This window comes from Rattus norvegicus, chromosome 3 (genome assembly GCF_036323735.1).
Source record: "Rattus norvegicus strain BN/NHsdMcwi chromosome 3, GRCr8, whole genome shotgun sequence".
Classification (NCBI taxonomy): Eukaryota; Metazoa; Chordata; class Mammalia; order Rodentia; family Muridae; genus Rattus; species Rattus norvegicus.
In genome coordinates this window covers 19214694-19225175 of record NC_086021.1, presented here as the reverse complement: position 1 = coordinate 19225175, position 10482 = coordinate 19214694, and the positions used below count along the sequence as shown (strand labels likewise).

The window sequence follows — 10482 nt, the reverse complement described above, 5'->3', positions numbered from 1 at the left end:
CATCCCCATCAATTTAATCTTTCTTACCCTCATCCTGGTCTCTTCTCTGCATGTGAAGGTTGGATGTATTTAAAAAGATGACTTTAGGGGCCTGGAGAGATGACCAATGGATCAAGATCTCGTCTGCTTTGAAAGAGGACTTGGATTTGTTCTTTGAGCTCATGTCCAATGGCTCCCAATCACCTTTAATTCCAGCTCCAGGGGACCTGACTATTCTTGTCTCTGTGGTCTCCTGTATTCATGCCCTGCCCCCACCAACATAATTAAAAATAATACATCTACAGATGAGAAACAGGTTTCATTAGGTTTCATTAGTCAAACAATCCCCGACCTTCTCTGATTCTCAGTCTGCTTGGATCAGTTATTGGGATTCCCCTTGAGTTCCAAGACCACCTCCCTGTTCCCTGCCCCTCTTTCCCCAACTGTCTGTTTCTCCCTCAAACTTCACCTCAGAGAGGCTATCTATGTCTGGCCCCTCTCCTCTGCTTCCTAAACAACCAACTTTTTTCCCCCGTGCCATCCCTGCTCCTCTAAGCCTCATCTCCAGTTCTTTTCTCTCCCTAAATACCAGACCAGTTCAGTTCTGTTTGTTTTAGCCTACGTGACATCAGACTTACTGTTCACAGCCTTGACCTTTCCGGCTTCCTCTCCATGTTCCATCCACCACAGTCCATCTCCTCCACCAAAGTGTTCACACACAACATGTCACATCGCACATTTTAATTTTTAGAGCAAAACAAATTCCACTGGAAAAGATACTGGGGTTGTCAAAGGCCCTTGGGTATCTGAAACACAGAAAAACAAACATTTTCCCCCCAATCCTATAAGTTCCCCATATATGTCCCCCTCACTTTGTGCATTTCACCTTAATGGATCTTTTCCACCAGATTATAGACGTAGATGTGGACGTCGCCATCAAACTTGGTGAACTACACAGAAGGCTTGGCTAGAACTTGGTAAATGACTTTGCTGATCTTTTTGGACTGGTCGCTTCTGGTGAACTGCACACATTGACCTGTTAAGATGTCGCTGTCAACGTCTGACTTCACCTCTGCTGAAGGAGTCTCTGGAATGATACGGAGGTTACCTTCTGCGTAATCATCCAGGAGCTGGTAGATGTATAGGACTGGATCTTTTTCGTAGGTGATGTAAAACCAGTCCTTCATGATCGGCACCTGGGCTTGGACCACCACCCTCCAGTTCTCCTTAGAGACATGTTTGCCCTCTAATTTATGCTCCACCGCTCGGCCAACCATGGCTCTTGCGAGATGGGCATCTTTCACTTGAGGAAACACTACTTTGTGAGTCAAGACCTTAAGCTTTAAAATCCTCTCATCGCTGTGAAGTTCCAGTCTGTAGACACAATCAATTCCATCATACTTGACCAGATAGAGAGTGGGATTTGTTGGCAGTTCATCTAGTACGATGGCCTTCCACTGGGTGACGGGCTCATCACCTTCCTTCCATCCGTGAGACATTCTGCAGCCCACAATGTTCCCCAGGGCCTGGGGAGAAGGCCTGCTCCTCCTCCGCTTCTGGAAGGATGGTGTGCTCATCCTCCTCAGAGACATCCTCTTCTTCATGGCTGTAGACCTAGTGTGGTAGGCCACGGCATCCTGGTCCACTGTCTTGTGGCTATCGTTCTGTGTTCAGGCTTCATACTTGCCCGTGGCCTGGGTTTGAAGAGCTTGCCTGCTTAAACCAGACACAATGCTGGTGCCTCTGTCATGTGAATGCCTGCAAGAACAATGGGGGTGTGGTGGGGAGGGCGCTGGACCAAGGCTCTTGTCTAAGAGAACTTTGGAGCAATTGAGGAAGGCGATGGTAAACAGGTTTGAGCATATGAATCTTATTCTGTCATAATCAGAAGTTCATAGGAGGGATGTGCAATGGTGGAGCACACCTTTAATTCCAGCACTCAAGAGGCAGAGGGAGGCAGACCCCTGTGATATCAAGGCCAGCCTGGTCTACAGAGTTAGTTCCAGGGTAGCCAAAGCTACCCACAGAAAAACCCTGCCTCAAAAATCAAAATCTAAAGTTCAAAGGGAAATGAAAAAATGGTTCTCAACAGCTCAGAACAAGATACTCAGACACATTTCTTCAGCCCGAGGCACTTTGCCTCTGCTGAGGAACCTCTCCTTGAATGGCTAGGTCAGTGTGGGATTAAGTATCCCTGTCCCCACTTTAAGCAAGCAGAACAGAGAAAGGATAGCAAAGGAGCCAGCAGGGTGGCCACACCCCTCTTCTACCCTCTAACAATGAACTATGTGGCAACATCCACAAGTGTCTGCCCAGAGACACAGCACACTAGTCCACTGGCTTTCTGTACTGTGCATCCTGACCCAGCCCCAGGTTTATTCTGCGATGCTGTTGCATCTTCGACCGCATCAAGGGATTTTATGTAGGCAACAGCCATTTAGAAATAATATCTCCTGGGGTTGGGATTTAACTCAGTGGTAGAGCAGTTGTCTAGCAAGCACAAGGCCCTGGATTCGGTCCTCAGCTCTGAAAAAAAAATACCAAAAAAAAAAAAAAAGAAATATTATCTCCTAAAATGCACAGGCACAGAGAGGAGCTTTGGCATTTTAGTAGGATTATGAAGTAGATATTGTTAGCAAAGGATAATAAACTCTTAGACTTACTAGCCTAGACCGTCCGCCGAGCTCTCAAACGTGGAAGACATCAGAACATACGGTTACTCGCTGTACGAGGGAAAACTTTTAGCTTTCTGGGCTACAAGGGTCCCAGTGATCTTCATAAACGTATTTACCGAGTGAAAATGTCCTAGTCGTCCAGATTCTGTCTTCTGAAACCGGTCAGTGTCCAAAAGCCTGTTGGACAATTGTGGGGTTCAGGAGCTGAACGGGCTTTCACAGCCCGCTGCGAAGATAGTGAACCCACCTTCAGGGGAGTCTAGCGCCCCCAAGTGGAAGAGAAGCGCAACCTCTGCCCAGGGCTCTGTGACTTCATCCAGGCGATGCTTATGTCATAGAAGCGCTCTCAGGCCAGTTCCTTCCCTAGTTACGCTTAGAAGCTTCCAGCATCTAGGTTTTAGCTTCTCATGTAGCCTCCTGGAGACCCAAAATAAAGTCCCCACCCAAATATTCTGATGACTCGAGTCACAGACGACCAAGAAGCTCTTTTCATGCATTTTTTTTTCTGAAAAAGTCTTTGGTTTCTGAGTCACCAACATCCTTGGTGGTTATTTTCCCAGCCCCTATCTTTCCTTTCGTTATCTTTAAGTCATTCTCCATATCAGAAATATTGCTAGCCTCTCTCTCCGAGGCAGCCCACTGGATAGCACCCCAAAATTAGCTTTATCAAAACCCACAATTAGAGGAGGGCCATTTTTACTCAAACAAAGCTGGAATTTGACAGGATTAAATACCTTGTATTGAAGTCAATGGCAATCATGAATTATGGATTCTTTGCAAAGAGCGAGGAAAAATTAGCTCCTGGACCTGCTTCCAAAGTCGGGATAAACTGATGACAAACCCTATATCGACCAGTCGTATTTTAAATGTCTTAAAATTAACCAGCACTTCAGGTCAAAGAATTTATTAGATCAAATGCAGCAAAACAGGATGAAATAGATGACGTAATTTTGTTTTTGAAATATGGGTAGACAGAATACTGGATGCAGGTAAGTGTGGGATTTACCTGTAAATTACAGGGCACTTTAATAGTTTGTGTCACATAGTTCTTCAGATCTTCAAAAGGATTCTTTTCAGAACCCTCCGCTCTCCCCACTACACTCTGACCCTCCCTTCCCTCTCCCCAGTAATTCCCTTCCACATTAACATTATAATTTTTTTAAATGTACTTAGAGCTTAACAACTTCTGGCAGCTTTTTAAAATCTGTCCACTTTTCTAAGTGCACCGTCTTCTTTTTCTCCCTTCTATCCTAGTTTTAAGCACATTTTCCTTCACACTTTGAGTTTTCCTCTCTCTCTGCTCTTATGACTCCTCTGCCATTATGTGACTGTTGTCCACTATGTGGCTGACCTCAATGTGTGGTTAACTCACATGACATGATTTTTCCCCCTTTTCTCCACTTCATCTTCCTTCTCTAGGCACCTGCTGAGATTTACAGCCTTGGGCATTTTCTAAAGCCTGGAAAGCGCGCACACACACACACACACACGCGCACATGCACACTCACACATACACACATACAAACAGAAACACTCATACATACCCAAACACACACACACATATATACACACACAAACACACACACATGCACACACAAACACACACAAAAACATACACATATACACACTCAAACACACAAATACAGTGAGAGACAGAGACAGAGAGAGACACTGTGAGAGACAGAGAGCCCATGAGGAAACATGTAATATCATCTTTCTAAGAACAATAAACAGAGACAACTTTCAAAAAAGGGAAGAACAAGTAGGCAACAAGAAGAACAATCACGTCATAGCCGTCAACTTGAGGAGGAAAGAGTTTGTCTCACTCTATCTTCTAGGTACTAGTCTGTTACTGAGCAACGTTGGGGCAGGAATTCAGGCAGGACTCTGGAGGCAGGAAAGGAAGCAGAGACAACTTAGAAATGCTGGGTACTGGATTGCTATCCATGACCTACTCAGCTTTCTCTCCTTCTCATACAACCCAGGGCCACCTTCATAGGGATGACTCTCCTCATAGTGGGCTAGACCCTTCCACATCAACCATCAAAAAAAAAAATTCCTTACAGATGTGGCCGTAGGACAATCTGATGGAGGCAGTTCTTCAGCTGAGGCTCCTTCTTCCCATGTTGAGTCAAACTGATAATAAAAACTACCCAGGACCCTGCACATCCATTCTGATTGCCACACTCTGTGCAATAGACAAGCCATTGGAATACCCTTAGCTGTTGATCACTGGATCAATGGCTTAAAAATATGATATACATTGATGTGATTCTCATCTATGTGTAAGAGCAAAGGGTTTTGTTCTCAGAAAAACCAATGGGAGTGTAAAACACAATATGTTAAGTGAAACAAGCCAGACTCAAACAGACGATTGTGAAATTTAGATTTTAATAAGGGATATTATGTGAAAGGGGGCATTTAGGAAGAGGACGGGGAGCAGGAGGGTGTGTGTGTGTGTGTGTGTGTGTGTGTGTGTGTGTGTAGGTAAAAATGGAGGTGAGTTGTGAGGATGAAGATGGCTAATGTACAGTATAAACCTGTACAAGGAGTCACCAGCAATCCCACTGACTTCTACATTTAAAGAACATCAATATAAGAGAACTGAGTTTAAACAATGTTTTGATTAAATTGGGGGTTTATAGTTTAGAGATATCATAAAGTTTATTCATATTTATCTTCCCAAAGGTGGCTCTTGCTGTTTCGAACTTGATACTGGTGACAGGATATGGCAGTGAGCTTTGGTGTCTCTACCTCATCAATCACCCGGAATTCACGTCATTCAGTGAGGCTACCGTGGGGAAGGAGGTAATTAGAGATCTTAATTGAACAGGACGTGGGAATAATAATGCCCACCCCCACTATAGATTTCCAAATATTCAACCTCAATTCTGGTTTGAATGTGTTCTCCCAGAAGTAATTTTCTGAAGATGAATCCCCAGTGGGAATGTAGTTGTGAAGAATTGATTAGGTCAAGAGGGATGCGACCTACAAATAAAGATCCATTAATGATGCTATTGTGGAAAAAGGTTCAATTATGAAAGGGAGTTTGGCTCCCTGTCTTGTATTCCTAGCCCATTGGATCCCTTCTCTGGTGACAACATCTCACAAGAACTCCTTCCTCTGCCGATGGTCTCTTCATCTCTGATTTACAGGCTTCTGAATCAGAATCATACAGAATCTGCATCATTATAGACTAGCCAATCGGTGACATTCTGTTTGTCCATACATGCGTGAATATGACTCAGAATTTTGAGCAACCATGTCATAAGGGAAAACGAAACTGGCAGAGAGTAATAGGTTGTTAGTGCTGACTGAAGACAACATGGGTTCAGGGTGAGCGTGTGTGCTCTTCGTGAAAGAAACACCACAGAGGAAGAGTGTAGATTGGAAAGGTGCAGCTTGGGAGGAACTCAGACATCTACTGTAGGCCTTGTGCGGAGAAGGAGCCATTAGGGAAGGGGAAAGATTGCGAGGGATAGCTTCAGCCACTGCTTTTGGCTAGCAGAACCCATTTTAGAATCCTCATCTTCGATGATGTAAAAGAAAACTGCCTGGAGTCAGTTGATCCATCAGTAACCATCAAGAGTGTGTCCACTATTCCAGAAGGACCCAGGAAAAAGCCTGATCATGGAAGATCCTTTGCCTTCCAGAGATGGAGACTTCTCCCCGGCAACACTGGGCAACCCATCTACGTCGGTAAGGGCATCCCACTAAGTCCAGATCAGTGGTCCTTAACACTTGGATTGAGATCCCTTTGGGATCTTACATGGCCCTTGCACAGGAGTCACATATCATATATCCTGTACATCAGACATTTACATTACAATTCATAACTATAGCAAAATTAAAGTTATGAAGTAGCAATGAAATAATTGTACAGTTGGTGGAGCTGTATGAAAAGGTTACGTTAGGAAGGTCGAGAACCTCTCTTCCTGATTCCTCTAAGATATGCCTGTCGGTGTGGACTGGAGGTATAATCCCTTTTATTCAATCAGGCAAATCCAGAAAAACCAAAACACCACCATAAGGTTATGAAGGATAGACAGCCACTGCACCCACAGTGTCAGGACTGCTGACATCTTAGAAAAATGATGTCAAAATGGAAATCACGTCACACCATGACCATCCCCCTAAATGAAAAGCAGAGGAGAAAAAACAGTTCCCTGGTGGTGGCACCAAGAGAAAGCCCTTGTCAGAATCATCAGCAAGGATTTTAAAGCCAGGATTCAAGCGTTGTCAATGAGAAACTTCCAAAACAAAAGGATACACGTCATCTTGGTGATGTAATAGAAGAAACAAGAGAAAATCGAATAGGAATCACTGAATTAAAACAAACACTAAGAATAGGAATTAAAGGCATGTCTGGGCAAGATGAACAATGAAGTGGAGTTTAGAGCAGGCAGAAGGGGCTGGGAAGACGGCTCACTGCTTAGGAACACTGGTTGCTCTTGCAGAGGATCAGGGTGCAGAGGATCTGACGGACTCTTTGGTCAAAACACACACACACACATACACACACACAAACACAAACACACCCACACACACCCACTCACATACACACACACACACACTCACATACACACACACATACACACACACAAACACAAAAACACACACACCTACTCACATACACACATACACACGCAATCACACACACACTCACATACACACACATAAACACACACAAACACAAACACACACACACCCACTCACATAAACACACACACAAATGCACACACACAAACACACACAAACACACACACACACACATACACACACACACCCCAAAGAGATAAATTTTAAAAAAAATTAAAAAAAGAAGGACCCAGGTATGCCCCTTTAATCCCAGCACTCAGAAGCAAGCTGATCTCTGTGAGTTCAAGACCTACCTGGTTTATACAGTGAGTTTCAGGCAATCCCTACCTACATAATGAAACCCAGTGTCAGAATAGAACAGAAAAGAGTGTTCTATTTATTTCTGATAATGTAGGCAACAGAGAAACTATTTCTACAGAGAAAGAACTTATTGTTTAGAGAATCAGTGGGCAGGAAGGAGACCCCAATTCTTTGTGTCACTAACTCCATCACAGCCTCAGCAGGAAGCAAGAATGGGTACAGTTAAAAAGGAAGGAGGGTGATTAAAAGAAAAGCTGTGGACCTGGATCAGCCCATCAGCAACAGAAAACCAGCTGGGATGAGATGGTTTCACCAGCCAATGTCTCTGACTGACAGTCCCTATTAGCAGCAGGATGATCTTTTCCTTCAAGTACCCTGGACTTTTCAGACACTCAGAAACCACAGAACAAATTGTGGCAAATGCCTAAGAAAGGATGTCTTGTGGGACATGTTTCTGTATACAGGTTTCATGTAGCCCAGGCTGGCCTCAAACACACTATGCACCCAAGGATGATATTGAACTCCTGGTTCTCCTCCTGGTAATGGGACTATGGGGATGGACCACCACACCAGGCTGATGAGGTACTGTAGGTGGAGCCCAGAGCTGTGTGAGAGCCAAGTGAGCACTCTGTCCACTGAGCTGCATATCCAGCCCCTCGGGATCTGTTCTGCTAATACAACAAAACTAAAATAGACGTCTTCCGTGAGAGACAACAGGAGTCTCCCAGTCCAGAAACATTAAATCACACATTCACAAGTAATACAGATGTCAAGAAATAATGAAACTATGTAACAGTAAGAAAAAAAGAAGAAGATAGGAAACATACTATCAAAATGTGTGAGACATAGCTATATCGGTGCTAAGAGGAAACTTTATTTACAACACTAATTCTTAGATTAGAAACAAAGACCAGGGGGTTGGGGATTTAGTTCAGTGGTAGAGCGCTTGCCTAGGAAGCGCAAGGCCCTGGGTTCGGTCCCCAGCTCCGAAAAAAAGAACCAAAAAAAAAAAAAGAAACAAAGACCAGCAACCTAAATTTTTATCTACACTAGAAAGTAAGAAAATAATTAATTCAATGAAAAAATAATTGTTAAAATGAAGTCCAAAACACTAAACACTAAAAATAAGAAATTAACAAAAAAAAGCCAATAAAACACAATTAGTTTTTTTTTTTAAAGCAAAGAATTTTATTTTTACGTCTCGATTAGACCTAGATAGAAAAATGTAAGATCCATTCTGTTTGGCGATTTAAAAAAAAAAAAAATGCCGTGTTTTAGAGTTTATGCAGAACACTGAACCTGGTCCGGCAGACAAAAATTTAAAAAAAAAAATTATTCATCGTTTAAACTCTTTTTAATGACAGTGTTTATCCTCAACTTGTCTCTCCTATAATCTGTTAAATATCAGACAAGATTTCCAGGGTTGCCATATCGAGATTGTGCAGTGTTGAAATGTAAGCACAGCGTTGTATTCCCAACACAGACTCTGGTTGAGAACATCATTGTTTTTCTCACGAGGAAACTAGCACAAGATCCAAGCCCAGTCTCCCGAGGCGTTGTCCCATCTTAGAGACATTTCTTCAGACAGCACTTCCCATGTGTCATATTTTTCTGCAAAAATCGAAACAGACTTGTTTGCTGCACTGTTTGGTTTGCCGTGCTGCTTGGGAGATCCTGGACCATCAGACATGATGAAACTTCTTGCCCACACCCCCAAACTACAGCACTGGTATCAGTGTAGAGGAAATAGAAGAGACAGAAACAAAAAAGGAAAAAAAATACAACCCGTTGTTGTTTGGAGAAGAGTCATGTAAGTAGGCCAAGCTGAACTTGGACTTTCTATGTAGCCCAGGATGGCCTTGGACTTAATATGTAGCCCAGGCTGTCTTTGGACTTACTATGTAGCCCAGGCTGGCCTTGATTTACGATATAGCCCAGGCTGTATTTGGACTTACTATGTAGCCCAGGCTGGCCATGGACTTACTCTGTAGCCCAGGCTGTCTTTGGAATTACTATGTAGCCCGGCTGGATTTGAACTTGTGATCTTCGTGAGTATTGAGAATATAGGAATGCACTACCACACTCAGCTTTGTATCTGTTATTATAAGTGACTCAGTTGTGTCCCCTCATTTGCCAGCCTCCCTCAACATCAACTACAGCATCCACAATCACCCACTAGGATAATCCCGTCCTTTAACTCATCTGATAAGGTCAGACTTTACAGAACAGAGAGTCAGCAGGGTCCTCCTCCTTATTAGAACACATTTGTGTGGAGGGATTTGAGTGATTGTTTGAGTGAGCCAGTCATACCTTAACCTGGTTCTGATATTATGATCAAGACAAAAAAAAAGAAGAATAAGAAAACAAAAGTAAAGGAGATGGGTCCAACACCAAGATTTGAACCTTAGCAGGTGAGGAGATAGCCCACAGGTCTCAGGTAAATGATGGGCCACATAGAATCCCAGTCCAGGGAGGTAGAGATAGGGCAGATCCCCAGGGCAAGATAGCTGTCAAGACTAGTCATATTGGTGAACTCTGGGTTTGACTGAGAAATGCAGCTTCAATGAATAAGGTAGAAGAGAAATGGATTAGTCCCTACATTGTACACTGCACGTGCACGTATGTACACACACACACACACACACACACACACACACACAGATACAGACACACATACACAGGAACAAAACAAACAAACAAAAAAAAAACCTTGGACTTAAGGCATTGCCTCCACTGTAGTAGCACATAGTAGGAGGTGGGGATCTAAATAAGTGTTCCTTTCCACCCCCACAATAACCAACATACTTCTGAACCCTCAGCCCTGGATCTGTACAATCTGCTGAGGACTCCCAGATGTTTAGTTTAGTCTCCTCGCTCTGTAACATATTCTGGTATTCTGTTTCAGGAATCCTGAGCTGTGGCTCGGCTG

The 10482-nt window shown here is 43.5% G+C and overlaps 1 protein-coding gene across 1 annotated transcript; it reads right to left on the bottom strand.

Annotated features, from left to right (window-relative positions):
• On the bottom strand, positions 724 to 2905 carry LOC134486275 (Y-linked testis-specific protein 1-like). Its single transcript, XM_063285191.1, has 2 exons — positions 2771 to 2905; positions 724 to 1737 (listed from the first exon to the last, which is right to left on the bottom strand). The coding sequence occupies exon 2, from the start codon at positions 1581 to 1583 to the stop codon at positions 930 to 932; it is 654 nt and encodes a 217-aa protein (XP_063141261.1). The 5' UTR covers positions 1584 to 1737; positions 2771 to 2905; the 3' UTR covers positions 724 to 929.

Bases quoted from the DNA above. Each gene is read 5' to 3' on its own strand.
- LOC134486275 (XM_063285191.1), bottom strand. From the start codon at position 1,583: ATGAAGAAGAGGATGTCTCTGAGGAGGATGAGCACACCATCCTTCCAG.